Source organism: Rhyacophila brunnea, unplaced genomic scaffold, assembly GCF_057557595.1.
Source record: "Rhyacophila brunnea isolate RB1 unplaced genomic scaffold, BYU_Rbru_1.0 scaffold_4, whole genome shotgun sequence".
NCBI lineage: Eukaryota > Metazoa > Arthropoda > Insecta > Trichoptera > Rhyacophilidae > Rhyacophila > Rhyacophila brunnea.
In genome coordinates, this window is record NW_028233068.1 from 16,635,922 (window position 1) to 16,657,386 (window position 21,465).

Here is a 21,465-nt window from a genome sequence, read left to right on the forward strand (position 1 = left end):
GCGAAGACTTCAACGTTGCCGGCAAAATTTATTATATTTGAATACTTATATTTAGTCTTAAAATTATCGCTTTAATCCATCATCATTTATACTTTTTAAATTAAATTAAATTTATCTTAATTACACCTCCGCCCAATATGTGATTTTCACACACCGGACGAAGGCCCTTACTTATAAATAAAAAATACTTACGTGGTTGAGCAAGGAATCAGATTAGATGTTTTATGAAGCCGTTTCTAGAGGTCAGGGTTACGTTTCGACTTAAGCTACTAAATGATTATTTTACACCGGGAGAAGCCCGCCTGTAACAGGGGTGTATCACAGGGCTATAATTCAAGAAATTTTTGTTTTCCACCAAAAAATACACCAACCCGTTGCTGAAAAAAAAAAAAAAGTAGACGCCTAGGTCATCTACTGGACAGAACCACCCTAGGCACTTCTAATTAATAAATAATCATCGTTCCATACTTATGAATGTAAAAATTGTTCAAAACTAAGTGAAATAATTTTATTTAATTTATCTAGTAGTTGACCACCCTGGTCAACTACTGAAAAAGTATAAAAAAAAGTTTGACTAGTTGACCCCCCCACAAACTTGCTTCCTTGTAAATATAACTTAAAAATTACAAATGATATCGATACTTCAATATTATGACTGCCCGTAATACATTAACTTGATATTATGAAGTCAAAAACATTAAATTGCCATATGCTTACATCCACTTGATATCCTTAACAATTTACTTAAGAAATTAAAAATAAAATGCTTACGGCGTGATGTGTTGTTTTCAAATAGCTGCTATGACGCTCCTATGACATATGGTGATGTGTTAGTTCCTCAATCCGACCACAGATGGCTTCACTTGTCTCAACTTTACAATTAAGAGCAATCCCGTGTCTACATTTCTTATTTTGGGCATTTTATTGAAAAAAGGTCAACTACTGGTACATGGTCAACTACTGGTATATTTACCTTATATTTATTTCTACTATAATATCTCTTTGGTCACAACACGTCATGATGATGAGAAATTCTAAAAGATATATTATAATAAAATTAAAAATGGTCCAGTTGATCATCAACAATACAAATGTATCTACATAACTTTAGAAATCGGGAACATACATTGTTTGTTCTCGCTTTGGACATAATGACACAAAATGTGTGATAATGAGTTTTGATAGAAATAATTGTTTTATAAAATATGTAATATAGGATCCATTTAACTCACTCTTAGGTTTAAATAGTAAACTTAAATTTGTGATTTGTCATGTTCACTATAATGAAAAATAAATAATAATTATAACTGACAATGTTAAGTGTGCACTATTTATGTGGATCTTACCAGCTTTCCTCCACCCCTCGCCACTGATATGGTGCCCACTTGACTGTGACTGGACAAAAGCAATGAGAAATGATGAGAAGAAAGATGGAAGAACAGGCGGAGAAAGTGGGGGACGAGGTCGGGAGATTTTTAGTTCCCGGAATAGTAGTGATGATATGTCAGTTGAAATATAGAAGCCGCACTGTGATACTGATTTTTCTTAAAAATAAAATTTTTATTGACTGAGAAGGATTGTCTTAAATAAGTTTATGAATCTTGCTTTTCTTGTTTTTCATGATAATATCAGCTTCAGACGGTTTTGTATCAATGTCAACAATTAATTGTAGGTATGTATATTCTTCATCAAAGATAAAATATCACTAACACTCATACCCTGTATCCTAATTTAAATCTGGACTTCAGATGTGGTGGTCTTATTTAAAAATATGAAAGTGTTACAGTTGAAGCAAAAAATAAATTTAATTCATTTTAAACCCATGCAACCGTTTTTCTGTTTCTGATCACTTCGAATCCAAAAATATTTGCAGCTGAAAAACTCACGCCCGTTCACGAGTAATATTATAAACTGCAATAACTTTTGAGGACATATATAATAAATATGAATGACTTCAGTGAAGTGACGGAGGCAGATCAAGGTCAATGTGGTGAGTTCATTAAAATCATACTCCAATAATAATAAGAAAATTCCACCTGTGATATGTATGGCATGGGTAATGAAAATAAGGAAAATCAATATAAAACTGGTATTATTTATTAATTTATTTCAATACATTTTCCATCACAAAATCGTCACTGATTTTCTGAGATTGATTTAAAACTTGACTATTGGTGTGTGACTCCGTGTGTTCGACGGACTCCACCATCTTCTGAATCAAAGCGTCTTCACTCAAAATGGATACTGCATTTGCATTTACATCTAGGAATTCAAATTGAGGTGGGTCTTGTGTAGCCTTTTGACCCACCACAACTATAAATGGAAAGCCGACCCTGAAAATAAAACTCACTTATTACCATGATTCATTTTATAGCAGGCATGTCCAAATGCGTCGATAGCACAGTAGTCCCATAAGGATTGAATTGTAAAAATGTGAAAAAAGTGTGTAATGTCGTTTTTCTTGGTGTTAAAAATGTTATTAGACTGATGCTCTCTTCCCGTAGCACATTTTGAACCTTTCAACGAACATTGTCAGTTGGCAAAATCTGCCGGAACAACAACGAGGTCACCTCACATTGTATCGCACTGCATCGACACCTGCATGACTCAATTTATCATTTTCTACATGCCTACACATTTTCGACTCGTGTCAAAATGCGTGTTTTTTGTTTTTAGCGGTTGGCACTATGTATTTTCTATAAGAATGTTGTCTATTATCTATGGTCCGCATAATAATAATATTGGGTTCTGTCCAAAATATTATCTATGGATATAATATCACTGTTAAAATTAATTGAAATTAGCATGAATAATGAATAGTAATTCAATATACTAATACATTAGAGTTGGCACTCTCCATCATTGAATTTACAGAGGTGGTGATCATTCAAAATATTCTGCAAAATGACGAAATCAAAGACTAAATGTGTCGCAGTGACTCAATATAATCATAACTTTATAGGTATCATTTTTATTACTTTTTAGCATCCAGTATCCTCTTGCCAATAGTCAAATGTGATCTATCGTCGATAATAATATCATTCTTCAGTTTGTGGCAACTATTGTTTATCCTAGTGTAGAGAAATTCAACAAATTGGCTAGTCGAAGCTTCTTCTTTGGATCCTTCCTGAAAGGCAAAAGTAGTGAGTAAACTTTTGAAAATTGTATTGTTATTTTTTATTCCCACACTTATTCAGGAAATAAACTCCCATTTATGGGGAAAATATTCTAAACTCAGGTATAAAACTATGTTCTCAATATAGGTAGGTCAAAGTCTTACTTACTTAAATTATATAATAATTGTCTGGGAAATTAAACCATTAGTTACCTTTGGTCCTATGATATATGCGGTATATGGTGCCAATGCTAGGGGCCACCTCAGCTCTGTATCAACGCTTAAACTCTCCAATGCGGCACCAATTATTCTAGACAGTCCGATTCCAAAGCAACCCATGTGAAGAGCTTCATTTACAACTGTAGAGTACACACCAAAGGGTTCAGTGTATTTTTTACCTAGTAAGAAAGTATGGGCAACCTGGAAAATAAAATATTGATTAATATGTAGGGTTAAGGTTACCTACAACGCATACAACATTGAAACGCAGTGGTTTTGCATAGTTACTTAATCTTCAAATAGAAAGACTAAACAGTTTTAACATGTAAATCATCCGACATATTGTTTGATTTTAATGACTGTAATCCCTTAAGGCTATACTTCAGTTGAGGCATGGTCTAAAAAGATTGTGGCTAGGCGATGCGCGGATTGTGCAAATGACGCGTGTCGAACGAAATATAATTTGTCATAAAAATCCAACATGCGTCCATTTAATCTTATATTACTAATAATAATAGTATTTTCATTGACTTGTTTTCTTTTTTAAGTACATACGTAAAGTTTTTTAGTCATCTTTACCCGATTTAAGAATCTGACGCCATGACAAAACAAATCGACGTGCGGACACCTCGACTGTCTGTCTTCGATTGGCGACTAGTGAGAAATTTCATCGCACCTACTGTTAAATATTATTTGCCGTTTCACTGAAGTACGCTCTTAAGATCCCCTCTATTAGTTTATTAACAATCGGGATTGATAAAACTGAAATGTTCATATCCATTCAACCAGTAATTATTGCTTTAATGACGTCAACTGTCAATTCTTGGTGGAAATGCATTGTATTAATTAAAATAAAACTTATATAATCTCAATTGTTAATGTCCAGCTAATCGGAAGAAAGGGATGGGGTGGGTTTCCTGATAACGTGGAATAAGCATTATAATATACAGTGTTATTTTCATTGATACATATTATAACCAATAATTAGTTACAGTAGTCCATAGATTATAAGATGGATGTATTTTTTCCTGTTTTGGTGCCATTGAATATGGGTAAGTCTTATAATCGAAAGTGTCTTACAATTATTGCTCTCGAAAAATTATATTTCACAGGAAATTATTGAGTCGAAAAATGAAACTGAATCTAAAGAAGTTTCAGACTCTAATGGTGATATGACAGACGAAAGTAGATGAATAATATTACTTTTGATCTTTTTATTGTTATTGTATAACATTCATTTTCGAAATAAAGTTATTATGATGATCTATTTTAATTAAAATATTATATTATTATTAATTATTATTATCTATTTAAAAATGAGGATAAACGATGTTGAACCTTTTCTTAGTTGCCCTAGTTTAATCCTGCGCGCTGTGATTTTTAAGAATCATACCAAGTCATTAAAAATATTTGCTTTTAACAAATTTCGTTTTTAAAAATATTTTTCGATCATTATCTGATATTTTTCGCTTACTTCGATTCCATTAGTTTGTGTTAGATCATCCATTTTGGAATTGCCGCACTTAACGCAATGAGGTTTGTTTCCTGCTTTTTGTTTGACGGCTAGTTCTCGTGTCATTTTATGGTCACACTTTATGCAGTGTAAGAGTAGATCTTCCCCAATAGCTGCTTTGTAGTGATATTCATGAGAGTATGATCCGCCCATTATACCGGTATCGCCTTGCACTGAAACAATAAGTTTTGTACAGGGTGATTATTCGGTTATCTGGTCTATTTAATCTGGATAGTTGTATCATAAACATCTTTGATTCCAGGGCTGGTTCTTGCACTACAAATTTGTACACGTCTTAAGTGCAAAATTATTACACCACACAACATTAATACCATAGCACAAGCTCTGCAGAAAAATTCCTCAAATAAGCCACAAAAAAATTAAAGGACCTAATCAAATGGAAGAACATGAAAGACAATTGAATGGATGAAAGATTAATGCATACCTTTAAGGAAATCGACACCAATATTAGTAAATATTCTATGATAGGCATCACTTATTATGCCATATGTCTTTCTAGCTGCAGCGAGATCTAAATCAAAAGTATATAAGTCCTTCATGAGAAATTCTCTAGACCTTATTACTCCGAAACGCGGTCTCATTTCATCGCGAAACTTTGTGCTAACCTGCAATGGAAAGTTAACTACTTAATATTAGTTTATTCTTGGTTGGTTTATTTTCTGCAAAATTATAAACATTTACAATGCCAAGTTATATTCTTTAAACATGTTCCATTAAAGTTTTGCCTATACAGGGCATAATAATATATTATACAAATTTTTAAGAACACACACGCATGACAGTGATCACCAGATATCAGAGGTGAAGGTAGGCTGTTAAGATCTGACATAAATAGTGCACACTAAACTTTGGCATGTAACATATTTGTTTTCATTGAACCAACACAACAATGTGTAGAATAGTTTTTTTAAATTCAATTAAACCCTGCGTGATCCAAGCCATAGTAGATTACATGGGCCTGTCAATTACCTATTTGGTTTATGTATTCTGGATCGGAACCGTTTCCTTGTGTCAAGCCTATAAGGCACCATTAGCGAGGGGTGCAAGACTAGTCAATGCGCTCCCCAAAGATGTAGACATTTTCAGTGACGTGCTATGTATTTTGTATTCGAAATTTAATTTTTCTCTATAAAATTGTATGTTTTTTGTTTTAAAAATTTAATTTTTCTGTATAAAATTGTAAGTACCTGTACTAATGTTTTTTATTATTATTGTTATTGTCTGTATATTATATGTCCACAATGTTTTGTTTTCTTAAATAAATAATAGTCAAAAAATATTCTTCTATCTATAAAATATCTTTTATCGATTATGGTTTGGTTAGGCAGGGCATAATGAATTTTAAAAAAACTAACTCACACTATCTGTAATAATACGAGGGTGGGTCAATAAGTCCTTAGAAAAGCCGACAGGTGGCGCGAATTGTACTGTAAGCGGTTTGTTTTCATGCAGCGGCACTACCGATTCAGTATGCTGCGAAGTTTCAATCAGATCGGTCGGGTTGTTGTGTGTTTCTCGTACATTTAAAAAAAAAATTTGCTTGTGGAAAATGGAAAAATGGAAAATGGAGACAATTGAGTTTAGAGCTGTTATTAAACATTTTAATATAAAAGGGTTAACAGCAAAGGAAATAAAAAATGAGTTGGATTTAGTTCACGGCATATCTGCTCCTTCACTTGCAACTATTTATAACTGGTTAAATGAATTTAAACGTGGTCGTACATCAACAAAGGATGAACCACGCTCAGGACGTCCTGTAGAGGTGACTACACCAGAAATGATCAATAAAATCCACGATATGGTGTTAAGTGACCGAAGATTAAAGTTGAGTGAGATAATTGAGGTTACAGGGATCTCAAAAGGTAGCGTCATTTCTATTTTACATGACAAATTGGGCATGAAAAAAATTTCTGCAAGATGGGTGCCGCGTTTGCTCACAGTCGACAATAAACGCAATAGGGTGGTGGCCTCTAAAGCCCTGTTGTCGCTCATGCAACGCAATCCGGATGAATTTTTTCGTCGCTTTGTGACTGTAGATGAAACATGGATACACCACTATACTCCCGAGACGAAAGAACAGTCAAAGCAGTGGATTGCGAAGGCAAACCATGTCCAAAGAAGGCGAAAACCGTAAAATCAGCTGGTAAGGTTATGGCTACTGTATTTTGGGATGCACGTGAAATTATTTTCGTTGACTATTTGGAAAAAGGAAAAACAATAACAGGGGATTATTATGCATCTTTATTGGACCAGCTAAAAAACAAAATTGAAGAAAAACGGCCTCATTTAAACAGGAAAAAAATCCTCTTTCATCAGGACAATGCCCGTGTTCACACATGTTTACAATCAATGGCTAAAATTAAAGAATTGAAGTTAGAATTGGTCGACCACCCACCGTATTCGCCAGATTTAGCCCCCAGTGACTTTTTCCTTTTCCCAAACTTAAAAAAATGGCTAAGTGGACAACGTTTTTTTTCAAATGAAGAAGTCATCGATCGGACAAATGCTTATTTTGAGGACCTTCCGAAAACTTATTTTTCTGACGGTTTAAAAAAATTGAGAAACGTCTAACCAAGTGTATTGAGCTCCAAGGAGATTATGTTGAGAAATAAAAAAAAAATACAAAAATAAAAAGTGTTTTAATGCTTTTTTCTAAGGAATTATTGACCCACCCTCGTATGTAGGTATTCTTAATTCAACGAAAATAAATAAGTATGACTGAAAAAGTGTGCACTATTTTTGTTGTATCACCTTTAGCATACCTTTTTTTACATTTTGAAACCTAACTAACACTATCTGAAAATAGTGTTCTTAGTTAGAAAACAAATAAGTATGACTGACAAAGTTTAGTGTACACTATTCTGGTAGTTCACTTACACTTGTATTAGCTTAGCACAATGATCCTGTCCCGTGACCCGGTTTTCCGGTGGGAGTCACATTTTATGTGAAACATATGTAATTATTATTATGTTGATGCTTGGTGTACCACGTGAATTTGGTAAGGGTCAAATGTGCCATTTTGGTAAAGGTTGAAAAAAATACTGGTCTACGAATTTGTTTTACACAGCTTTGACACGTTAGCAATATATTCATGTGTACTAATTACTTACTTGGTAGAGCCATACAGGCAGACATCTTGGTGATACTGGCGATATCGACCCCATCAAATCAGAGATTATTTCTTCATGTGTCTAAAAAAATATATTACATAGGGGTTGAATGATGTATGGATTAAATTTTGTATAAACATGTTAAACTATTGTTCAACAAAAACTTCTTGTCCACGTGTTATGTGTATCATTTCATTTTGCATTTCAGTGGTAAACGATTAGAAGTGATGTTATAATTATTATTAGTAAACTTTTAGTTTATTGTGAAAAAGAAAAGGAGTCACATCTAAAAGAAGAGCCGATACATTATTTAAACACGCGTTGCCGCCATGACAGGTACGTCACTGGGAAATCTTTACATGGGACTACAGCGACTTCCTGTTATCGATGAGATCTTCTTGTCGGACAGTAGACAATGGTTTATCAAAAATTTACAAAAAAGTACCATATATTTGATGGGCAGGCAAGACAGAAAGAAAGATCGTTGTCATATTAATTCAGTTTAAATATTAAGTGAAAAAAATATTAACTTCCTGGTTATATTATTTATTAAGGCGATACATCAGTGAAACGGCAAATAATTTTCAACTATAGGCGTGATGAAATTTTTGACTCGCTGGCAGTCTGAGAGCGAACGTCGAGGTGTCAATACGTCATTTTGTTTCGTGATGGCGACGGGGGTATTAATTCTTAACCCTTTCAAAGCGTCAAGAATACCGCTTTAATACAGCGCGTCATAATTTCAAGTATTGATAAATCACAATAAATGTCAGTCAAACATGTACAAATACAGTCATCAAAAATATTTTAAGTGTTCAACGGTGATTATGAATAGTCGTAATATTTTTAACGATCTTAAAAATAAACATTTGTGCCCTGATTATGATAAAGAATGACGAACAAGCCGCGTTATACAAAAAGCGTGTGACTTACGTTTCAGTCGCCATTTTGTTGACGTGTCGGCTCCGGACAAGTGCGTCGATGACAGAATTATGTTTAAAACTTCAGAGTTAATGCAACCGTAATCCCAGACCACTTAATGAATTATGAGAAATCCTTTTTTACACCCCACTTGATAATATTAATGGTTTATTTTGATAACATGACAATACACTATTCACTAAACAGAACACATAATCCACATAGTTTCAAATGTTATTAATTTATAAATTTCAACATCGTCTGATATGTAGGTAGGTCATTTTAGTATTTTTGAAACACTTAAATGTTTTAATAGTTCACCTTTTCATGGTATTCTCTAAAGCACGGATACACGCATAATGGCACGTTACACTCGGAACACATGTATCTGGAATATTTTTTGGTTTTCGGCTTTTTTTTTGTATTCGCACAAAGATGACAAACTCTGCAAGGATTTATCCGTTTATTTGCGGGAGGAATTATGTCCGGCATATGCTTTGCCATCGCTCTAGCTGATAAGCGCAGTGGATGGTCGACGGGTTGCTGTGCGCGGGATGTGGCTGGAACTTGATATTTTTCAAATATTTGCCTGATTACTTTTAACTGAAAATTAGCTAGACCTGTTTTTTGCCTGTGATAGTACTAAACAGAATATATGAATTTAATAAAAACAGATCTATGATATGGAAAGCCACCTTTTTGTACCATTTTATTGATTTTCGCATACAACTTAGTGTACTTAACATCATATCAGCTTTATCTACAGATCCCATACATTTATTATATTGGATAACACATGTAGGTTTCAGTATAGGCTCTCCGGTCTGCCTATTGAATTTTCCTGTGGGTGTAAATGAATCATTGTGCAATGTAGTCAACATATGGACTTCGCGCCGGTCGTGCCATTTTATAGCCAATAGCGAGCTACTATTTTTTGACTCCACTTCTCCTTTCTTGAGCTTCCTAAATGTTGGCATATTTCTTCGATTTTTTCGGACTGTTCCGCAAGCATTTGTTTTTTTTTCGTGAAGAAGTCTGGGCTTGAATACCAGTTGTCAGTCCACATAGTATGACCTTTACCGAAATATTCGTTCATTAATGTCGTTACCACAGCTCCCGAAATGCCAAGTCCCTGCTCATCGACAATATCTGTTCCTTCCCCGCAATATATTATGAAATCTAATATATAACCAGTCATCACATCGCAAAGAACGAACATTTTTATGCCGAAACGGTGGCGTTTTGAAGGAATGTACTGTTTAAACAGCAATCTACATTTGAAAACAATTATGCTTTCGTCGATACATAAGTTCTCGTGCGGCATCATTGTTTTTTTGAATATTTCTCGGCAATGGTCGATCAGAATTTTAATTTTATGTAATTTATCTCCAGGAATTTGAGTATTGGGATCCGAAAAGTGCAACATCCTCAAAAGCAAAGTATATCTGCCTCTTGGCATTACTTTCCCAAACATTTGGCTGGATAAGAGTGGATCGGTTGACCAATGTTCCTCTATTGTGATGTGACGATTTCTAGTCATCAACATACTTACAGCAAAAAAAATGTACATTTCTGGGACGTCTGTGTTGACCCACTTATGCATTCGTGATTTCGGCGATGGTTCTTGTGTTCTAATGTCTTCTGTATAATAGTTATTTGTTTCGATTACGATTCTGTCCATTATATTTGAATTCAAAAAATGCTCAAAAAATTCTATTTCTTTAGAGCTATCTGATAAATTTGTGTGCGGGCTGACTCCAGAAAAGAAATCATCAAATTCGTGAACAACTGGTATGAAAGGTCCAGTAGTCCACGAAGACAGATCGTCAACATTACGATTTACATTTAAATTAGAGGCGGCGGCAGCAGCACTTTCTGATGGGGCACTGGAAGTATCTGAATCATCGTAGTACTCATTTTCACTCAATTCATAATCTGAATCAGGATCATGAATTGCTTCTCCCATTTCATCGCTCAAATTACCAGGGATATCCATTTTAAAATAATGACAAAATATCGACCACACACAATATGCTATTGAGATCCCCGGGGTTCCAGCGGCTAGCTCAGGTGTCCATCGAACCCCGGATTCACAAAAAAGAAATTCAAAACGGTTGGAGTATAAATAAAACACGGTCTTTCGTGCTCGTAACGTGGTCTTCTTATATTTTACATTTTCTTTAAACGTTTACATATTTTGTTTTAACAATAAGTTTCGCAGGTCCTATCCTATCGGAAAGGGGACGCTTACTCTTTTTTTTTTTTTTCAAACTTCGCGTACCCACGCCATTCCACAAAAAAGGACTCTCGTGATTGGCCAAATTTTGTCGCATGATTTTTAATTTGACGAATCACGAGGACCACCTCGGCGCAGGCGCGCAGATATTTCGACGTAGCCGGCAAGTGCGGCAAAATTTATTATTTTTGAATCCTTATATTTAGTCTTAAAATTATCTCTTTCATCCATCATCATTTATACTTTTTAAATTAAATTAAATTTATCTTAATTACACCTCCGCCCAATATGCGATTTTCACACACCGGACGAAGGCCTTTACTTATGATTAAAAAATACTTACGTGGTTGAGCAAGGAATCAGATTAGATGTTTTATGAAGCCGTTTCTAGAGGTCAGGGTTACGTTTCGACTTGAGCTACTAAATGATTATTTTACACCGGGAGAAGCCCGCCTGTAACAGGGGTGTATCAATTCGCCCCATCTGGATTAAAGTCGAAAGGTACGCCCTGATCTCATCGGCCACCCATCCAATTCCTTGTTCATCCGTTAAGTACATGGCATGATAACAGTTTATAAAAAAATTCAACTACAATCTAACTATTCTAACAAAAAAAAAACAACTAACTTTACGTATTGTTTCTATATTTATTTTAATTACTATTTTCCTGCTCAAAGCAATGCTCCTGAATAAGTCAGAGTTTGATTTATTTTCCTTTCTTATTATCATTTGTCATAATTTTTTATTATTTTATTTTTCTCCTGTAATGTCGTGCGTTTATTTTGTTTTCGTAATGTTTTTGTTATTCTTCTCGTTCTTTTATACTAGTCAGCGGAGGGGTCATGGAGCTATAGTCTTCGACTCTTGGGCTGTCCAGTTTTTTTTGTATTCCGAGAGGCTACATTTGTAGACGTTTGACCCTCGTTCGGAATTATTATTTCGTGTTATGTTTTTCTTCTTCTGGTGCAATAGGAGCGTACCTCGTTTGGCGTTGTCTGCCTTTGCAACCAGGGCGTGGTAGTGGCGTTACTATTGAGCCAGGCTCGTTCCGAGCAGCGGATATCTTTCTGTGGAAAGTTTTCCACTGATCTGCTGGTCTCTGGAGTATCACCTCATAGATGGACAGGTACTGTGTCTCCATCTGTTCCTATTACTGCGGGCAAGGCATCGTATAGCGGTACAACGGCCAGGCTCGTTGACGGCGGCACGGCTTTCCCACAGGTACTAGGATGGATTTTCACAATAAGTATCCTTTTCCCTTTCTTTTTTTTTTTATAGATGGTTACACTTCGGAGGTACCTCTTGTTGTTTCACGATATCTTTCAGGCGTCACGTCCCTAGTCTCTCCATGAACCTGCGCGAGAAAGGAGAGTGCGCACTCTCCACACCATCAAGCTTTGGTATCATGAATTTTCGGCTACGCTGCCTTTGGATGCGCTTACTTCGAGAGGTGGCTCCCTTTGTGCTTCCAAATTGTCTTCATCTGTATTTATTCGTTCATTAAACTTCCTGTACTTTAAATTTATTCGAATTTACTTTATTAATTACTCCTACCCCATACATTAAATAGCTACTAATTTTATATAAAATCTTCCCATTGTACTTATGGTACTTACTATCACATTTAATATTTTACCCTAATACCCATAATTATTTTGCAACATTGTATTGACTGTATAAATCACATTGATATTAAAAATTGAAATATTCCACCCTCTCATTATATTTATTTACTGAATCAGTAAACTTAAAACTGTGTAATTAACTTTATTTTTAGTGAAACCCGTTTTATTAAAAAAAAAAAATTGTTTCGTTTTACGCGCCCGATCCCGGCGTTATCGCGTTAAGTCTCATGTCATCCGATTCGCGCCGATTTGCGGTGCCTCTCACGTTTTATTATTATTATTATTTTTTTTTTTTTATCACAAGCATACAATCTCTACTTTCATCCTACCTAATTTTAACTTATTATTAAAATTTCACTTATCAACTATAATATACACTTCGTCGAGTGATGCCGTATTATTCCCGTTCCGTTTTCGCTGTGTTAAATTTACGATTGGTAATTTGTAAAGAAATAATAGTGACGGTCGTATACTATTTTCTTCGTTTCTCTTTGAATTCAAATCATTAACACGGCGTAACTTTGAAACAGGTTTCACGCTACTGTAGAATATCCTTTCTTTCCCGTTTATAAAATTGTTTGCGATTTTCAATGTTAATGTTTTAGACTTCATTCATATTTACTTTATTTGAACGGAAAGAATTGGCGTCACTTTGCGAAGCGTTATTTTTAAAACTATAATGTACATTTTTCTTACTAACGAACTTAAGATTATAGGGCTCAGAAAGTGGGTCCTTAATTAACTTTTTATCCGTAATTAGAAGAATTTCCGGATATTTACGATTATTATCTTCACTTTTAACTACACTGTTTACACTGACACTTCCAACAGCAACTCGGCGTTCACCCTTGACTAGAGGGTTGGCGACTGGTCCTGCTTCATCTCCTCGTGGTCGAGCCTGCGCCCGTACAGCTTCTTCGATTCATCTCAGCTTGCGCGCCTTCTCAGCCCTCTTGTGAGGCTCCCTGGCCTCGTGTTTCCTTTTTCTCTCCTCACCGAATATCCCGTGGTCGACTAGGGTACACGACATGTTAGTGATACCCTAGGAAAATCGGCATTTTGCTCGCCGTTTTTCGTCGTGAGTGGGCCGTGGCCTCTACGAGCCCTCCTCGCTGGATACCGTCGATGATGTGTCTGGTCTCCATAGGTGGGATTTGTGCAGCCATTCGTCGTACTGGAGACGCGCTGGTACTACGGTCTCCAGCACGACGCTAGGCGCGGTCAGCTCCGTATGTGGACTGTCTTCGAACACCAGAGGAGGGCTCTCCCGGTTTGATGTTGGAGACAGCACTTCTTATTTGATAAGGGTTACGTCGGAGTCCACTTTTTAGTTAACCATTTCTTGGTTGTTCCGGCTCCTGGATCATAAACTTTTATTTAGTGTTCGCGGGCGTAAATTTTATTTCGCGGGTTCGGAAGAATCCATGCGATTCTTCGAGCTTCACGTTGCCAAGGCGCCATTGAGATCCCCGGGGTTCCAGCGGCTAGCTCAGGTGTCCATCGAACCCCGGATTCACAAAAAAGAAATTCAAAACGGTTGGAGTATAAATAAAACACGGTCTTTCGTGCTCGTAACGTGGTCTTCTTATATTTTACATTTTCTTTAAACGTTTACATATTTTGTTTTAACAATAAGTTTCGCAGGTCCTATCCTATCGGAAAGGGGACGCTTACTCTTTTTTTTTTTTTTCAAACTTCGCGTACCCACGCCATTCCACAAAAAAGGACTCTCGTGATTGGCCAAATTTTGTCGCATGATTTTTAATTTGACGAATCACGAGGACCACCTCGGCGCAGGCGCGCAGATATTTCGACGTAGCCGGCAAGTGCGGCAAAATTTATTATTTTTGAATCCTTATATTTAGTCTTAAAATTATCTCTTTCATCCATCATCATTTATACTTTTTAAATTAAATTAAATTTATCTTAATTACACCTCCGCCCAATATGCGATTTTCACACACCGGACGAAGGCCTTTACTTATGATTAAAAAATACTTACGTGGTTGAGCAAGGAATCAGATTAGATGTTTTATGAAGCCGTTTCTAGAGGTCAGGGTTACGTTTCGACTTGAGCTACTAAATGATTATTTTACACCGGGAGAAGCCCGCCTGTAACAGGGGTGTATCACTATCACAAAATGTTTTTAATTTTTCCGATACAGAAATTTTCAATTGTGTGAAAATGTTTATTTACTTAACATATCTTTTCTTTATAAATGACTGATAACTAAGGTAAATAAACAACTTTTGTCCGTTTTACCTATTAGTATAATCAGAAAATAGTATTTAAAAATGTTAATCAACAATAAACAAAGAGAAATATTGAATCGCGGACTCTTATATTTAAATTACACCTTGTTCAAATTATTTTCCGAAACTATTAACTCGCGGATAATATACTAGCAGGTAGACGAATGAATGCAATCTCAAAAAGCATTCCTTATGTAAAATGTTTTGTAAATTCACTTTGATCAATGTAACTTTCTCATATTCTATATAACAGTTTATGCACCAAATAGTTTTTCAATCACTAAAAAACAATATAACATATTATATCGCGAATTCGTATCGCTACAAACGCGTCAGTCAAATATCTTCGGCGCACATGCACTAAGAAGCGATAAGACACTATATACCCGGCAAGTTTGAATTGGCCCGATGACTGATATTTTTTTATCCAAGACACGCTCCCGAAAAATATTTATTTAAATTAGATAGAACAAAAGTTTAGGCTATTCATTGACAGATGTCAAGAGAAGGATGATTTCTGAATAAATTAAATCAATATTAGATTTTTTCGCGCCTGGCCGAAAGCAGTACTAGGCAAACGAAAATCGAAATGACTTTAGTCAGCTGACGCGCGGATGACTTGCGCGTATAGGCTGACTAAAGTCAGTTGCCGCGTTAGAAAGGTTAAATCGTGTAAAGATGATTAAAAACGTTACCCATTTACTTTAAAAAGAAAACATGTCAATGAATATATTATTATTGTTACTAATAGAATAATAAACAGAACATTAAATGGACGCATGTTGGATTTATATGACAAATTATATTTCGGTCGGCATGCGTCATTTGCACCCGCGACCCGCAATCCGCGCATCGCCTAGCCACGATCTTTTTAGACCATGCCTCAACAGAGGCATATTATTTAGATAGTGACGTAATCTGCTCGACCACCGATGGAAACAAGCCAGGGTCATAGGTTCGCCCTCCACCATCAGTGGAGCTGCCAATCACGGAGGTTTTTAACCACAAAATGAGGTGTCTTTCTCTGCAGAACTTCACATTCTTAGAAGGATTTTAATTTATGTCACCGTAACTTCCAAGGAGTTTCGATTATATGTCTATACAGCCATACCTCAAGGGCTTTAACTCTCCATGACAATTTCTAGTTAAAATTAATGCAATGTAGAAATTATTATCATTTAATATAAACGCCACGGTGGCCGCGCGGCATAAGCGTTGGACTACAAAGCCGTGGGTCCCAGGTTCGAATCCTGGGTCTGGCAAGTACAAAAATTGTTTTTCAATTTGTGTGTGTCAGGGTATGGACCTAATAGGTTGAGCAAGTGGCTGACACTCCATTTCTCGTAAAAAACAAAATCTGTCAATACAAACCTCCACTCTGTGGAGGCCCATACGATCCTATCAGGATCGAACATGGTCGGAAAAAAAATAAAATAAAATAGAAAGTTGACTAAGAAATATGAACTTACAGGACTCAATATAAGCTTTTTCCCATGTCTATCACTCATTATCATCAGCTCTGAAGCCATTTCGTCAATTCTACCACTCTTGCTCCATAACTCTTCACTAGCAAGTGTAGGTAAAGTAATTTTCTGTGCTCCAATCGTCTCCATTTCATTTTCAACTAGTTTGGTTAATTTTCTCAGTGCGCGTTCTCCAAGTGGCAAAAAACTATAGAGCCCTGAACTGCCACATGGTCGAGCAATTCCCGTGTCAAACATAATCTAGAAGAAATTTAATACTTTGTTTACATATACATAGCGACAATCATTTCTTGGATAAATCTCATTGGACGCTAACGACGCGCCTAGCGCGTAATGATTAGGTGGCCATTAGATATAATTAGCATGCTATTTAAATGTGGTAATTAATTTGTAAACACCGGTGATTGACATATCGTCGGTGTTTTGTAAAAACGGCGAATTTGTATCTCCATAAGAAAGTACTTAAAAATGATAATCGTGAGGGCGAATATCCACTTATCGTTACGGATAAAAAGCGAATGTGACATATTAGGCCTTTTCAAATATTATATTATAAAGCCTTTTATAAAGACAGTATTCTTTTTAAGCTTTATTATAAACTTGTTACACATTTATAATCATCCACAGGTAAATACAGTACTCTCTCAGTAATCCGCCGCTCGATTATCCGACAACTACTATAATCCGCCATTAATTTTCTCAAGACAGTACAAAATCTCTATAATTCGCCGGTATTCATATGTCAAATTCAGTAGTCCGCCGCGTGCCTATATCAGCTGTCCACCGTCGTATTTAACGTAGCTGAGGCAAGGAACAACCTACCAGAATGAGCAATAATTTCATTGTGGGAAAAGCTGTGGCCCCTCTATGAATCAAGATGATGAAAACTGGGAGCCGGAAGACTCAGTTCCATTAGAAGAATTGATTCAGAGGGCGACTGAAACTTAGAGCTAATGCGAAATGTTTTAGAACATGGATGGCCAACCTTTTCAGCAGCCAGGCCAGATTCTAAAAATGAGATTTCCTACTGGGCCGCACAACCGATTTTTTTTTATTATACAAAACAAAAAAGAAATATATATTATATATATTAATAAAATAAAACAAAAATGAGAATCAAACATATTTATTAGATTAGACTTTTTTTAAATAATAAAAAATAAACATAAAAATAATAAATTTTAGTGAGAAGTTTGATTTTGTGTGGCAGAACTAAGTCCATCAATATCGATATCGAGTGAGGTTGTTCCTACACGCAAACAGTTTTCCAAATGCACATCAGTGATTCGTGTTCTCACTTGAGCTTTGATATGCTTCATTTGACTAAAAAGCTGTTTTCCAGATTGTGAAGTCATCATTAGAGCATGTTTATAAAATGCAGGATATTTCTCCTTGTTATGGCAGCTTGTATTCTTATTAATATGTATTTAAAAGTAGATCTGAAAATCTCCCGAGGCACGTAGCGATAACACACACAGCGACCACACCTCCAACAGCGTTGCAAACTCGCCGCAGATTGGCTGATGCTCAGTCACGCGGCGCACGACGTGGCGAGGGGAACATGTGCGTGTTCGCGCGCGAATCCAAATTTCGAGTGAACCAATATTGAATCTCAATTTGTGAAATTAGCACATCTAGCGGCAGTATTTGATATTATTTTTATTTTCTGACTGCTCCGCTAACTGAAGACGAGCTCATAAATATAGCAAGAGGCTTGGATTCTGTGGAAGAAGACAAGAATTGTCAACTGACTGCAGCTTATACAGTCAAATCAGAAGATGCATTAGCTGGGATAGACGTTACCATTAAATAGGCAGAGGAAAATAATGCTACCGTCAAAACACTCATCATGTTGCATAAATTACGATTGAATTACTGTTTAATACATATATAGTTATAAACTTAGTTTATAAATAGGTATAATTTAATACATACTTGATTTTGATTATAAATAAAACCTTAATAAATACTTTTTATTTCTCAATAAATTTCTCAATAAAAACTATTTTTACGAAATACCTGTTTAAGGGCTTGCGCAGACAGAGAGCGGTCGGAGTTCTGCGTTCAACCGACCGTTGACCGCTAACGTTCAGGGACAGCAGACAGGTGGCGGTCAACAATAAGCGTTCCATTTGTTTACAAACGTTGTACTGACACAAGCGCTGCATAATGCGAGACCGCTATATTCCGACTGCGAGTGGAAGTGAGAAAGCACCGCTGTTGCGTACTCACTCCCCCGTGTGGTTTCGCTCTATGTTGTGTGACTGCTCAAATTCCTATGACGGGACTGGACGGGAGGTACGGCGTTCTTTGTAATTCCGGGCATAGAACTCCAGAACTCTAGCGTTCCAATTGACCGGCGCGGTCTGACCGCCGGCTGTGTACCCATACAGTATGAAGTCCATACAGTACAAAGAACGCCGAACTCCGAACGCGGAACGCAGACCGCCTGACCGCGCTCTGTCTGCGCAAGCCCTTAATTTTTACCATATTTTGTATGTATGCACTATAATCCGCTGCTTTCAGTAATTGGACACTTGTCTGGTTTTTGGGGTGGCGGATTACTGAGAGAATAAATAAATGACAAAAGTTAAAATCATCCTGTAAAATAGCATTTTCGTTAATACGCCCTTTTTACAAAACACTGATGATATATTGCGAATATTGGTAGGTATTTTGACCATTTTAATGCATAGTATGGGGAGATTGAAGGGTTAGCGCGAAATCATACACACTCAATGTTCAAACAGGAAATGAAGGTGTCAAGAGTGGATGTTGGAGAGTGGTGGGCTGTAATAGGTAACCGAAAAAAAGTTCTAGGACAGTCATACTACTATGTTACTGCTCAGTTGTCGTGGGCCATTTTAAAATTAAAAAAATTAGCCATGGGATCAAATCTGAACTGACTTCTTTGGCGGCCATTTTGACCACTGAATTATTGCAGAGCTAAGATGTGTGAAAAATAAATATCTACCTATATAAACTAAACTTTAGTTTGCACTTTCGAAAACTTTCTAAAATTACGAAAATACTTGTAAGTAATATACTTAATATGACGAATAGTCAATAAATGTCACTAGATTTTCGAGATGCAATTTAATAAATGATAACTTTGTTTTTGGGTGTGTTGTTTCTTCTTCCTCGCTATATTCACTTCCATCCTCATTTTTCAAGATCGTAACTTCATCTGCTATTTCATTTTCAGTCTTGATGTGATACCCAGGGTCACCTTCATCTACTTCTAACCATTGTAAACTTATTGAATGGACTAATAAATGTATCCATTCCCTTCGAAACTGCTGTGAATTAGCGGCTAGAGTTGCAAACGTCAGTGCAACGTTCAGTCTACGAGCAGGACGGCATTATGACTCAAATTCGAGTGCGAGAGGTTATGACGTGATTATCATACGCAAAGCATTGTTTACGAGCGGTGACATTTGTATTTAAACATGTGCAACATCATCAGGATGTTTTAACAATCATCACATTTGACCGGATATTTTGTCTGTTATATCTGAAGTCCGTTTTATCGAGGTTCTACTGTATTCACGAGGTTTTTTGATAAACGCTCCGCTTTCACTCATACAATCTGAAATATTATTTGTCACGTCATCAGTGTATTTACTTTAGGTACAGAATAGTTTTTGTGTTCCTTGTTGAATATGTGGGAAGGATGCGGTAATCGAGAGTTCACTGCCTAATTTCATTTTTATGGTTAATAAATTCTCGTGGTTAAATGATTTTTCAAAAAGTTTAGGTAAACATTGAATGGTAAATAAGCATTTACTGTTGAGTCTGCCATTAAACGCTAATGGTTAAGATTTATTTTTATTAAGGTAGGCTTTAAATAATCGCTTGGTAAGGAGTCTTCACCACTGTTGAAAATACAGTAAGAGCCATTTCACATGGGACACTTGTGTGGCGCCACACATAACTGAATGGGTGCGTTCAGACAGGGACACACGAGTGTCACATTCATTTATATGTATTTGCGGAATCTCACACATGTGTCCCGTGTGAAACGGGTCGAATTCTTAGGATTAAGACACATGGCGTTACACACAGCCACATTCGTGTTGTCTATATACATTGCATTTTCCATCCGTCAACGCAGTGCGGATAGACAATATAATTCACATCTGGCACTCCAACGCAGTAATTTGCAGCGCCATGTTGCTCTTGCCATTCGTATTGATTAACGGTCGTAGGAAGACTTGTCCGTTATAAAAAATAAGATAGATTGTCAACTCTTGGAATTGGCTTAAATTTCTTGGCAAACTATTTCGTAGTATTTCTGTATAGAAACACTGCATCTGTTTATTTCTATGAGGGGATCTAATTTTCATTTGACACTTCAAAATACAAGCGGGCGACAAACTCTGACAACCACAGTAAAAAAGTTATTATATTTTATGAATGTCTAAAAATATTTAGGGGTCTTACTTTCTGGCTTTTGGAAGTGGCTTCTTTGATTTTAACCACAACATTTTTGGGTGTCACAATTACGGGCCTGAATAGCTTTGAAATATATTTCATAATACCGCAGTACTCTCCTTCTAAGCAATTTATAATCAACTATTCAACTTTAAAAATTTTGACAGCTGCTTCAGTGTTGCTATATTTTTATCACCAAATTATAGTACGCGGTCCATGAAATTATAGTATTTGAGTAAAAATTATAGTACGCGTTCTCATTATGTTGGAAATGTATAGGTTTTTTGCTTCTCACTAAAAAAACGGAGAATATGAGAAATTCCAAGACCCCTTTATATTTAGGTAGGTACCTCTTCCGACCAAAAACGCTTACCGAAGAAATTTCATTTTTAACTAGTCAATAGCTTTTTTTACAATTTTCGAGAATTTTTTTTCCAGGTTCTTCAAATTTTCTTATATTGCAAAATTATAGTATGGAAATTTCAAAATTTTAGTACTTTTTGCGTATTTTTTCCGATATTCAAAATTATAGTA

At 36.0% G+C, this 21,465-nt stretch overlaps 1 protein-coding gene across 2 annotated transcripts; it reads right to left on the reverse strand.

The window, feature by feature from the left end:
• Window positions 1-2,074: 2,074 nt before the first annotated feature.
• ProRS-m (prolyl-tRNA synthetase 2-like protein, mitochondrial) lies at window positions 2,075-21,100 on the reverse strand. Of its 2 annotated transcripts, XM_085954584.1 has the most exons (8): window positions 20,941-21,100; window positions 16,483-16,737; window positions 7,979-8,059; window positions 5,293-5,473; window positions 4,809-5,020; window positions 3,329-3,535; window positions 2,979-3,127; window positions 2,075-2,333 (listed from the first exon to the last, which is right to left on the reverse strand). In XM_085954584.1, the coding sequence occupies exons 1-8, from the start codon at window positions 21,031-21,033 to the stop codon at window positions 2,105-2,107; spliced, it is 1,407 nt and encodes a 468-aa protein (XP_085810710.1). In that variant the 5' UTR covers window positions 21,034-21,100; the 3' UTR covers window positions 2,075-2,104. The 2 variants fall into 2 exon arrangements, with proteins under 2 accessions (XP_085810710.1, XP_085810711.1); XM_085954585.1 differs by lacking the exon at window positions 16,483-16,737.
• Between the last annotated feature and the right edge of the window lie 365 nt (window positions 21,101-21,465).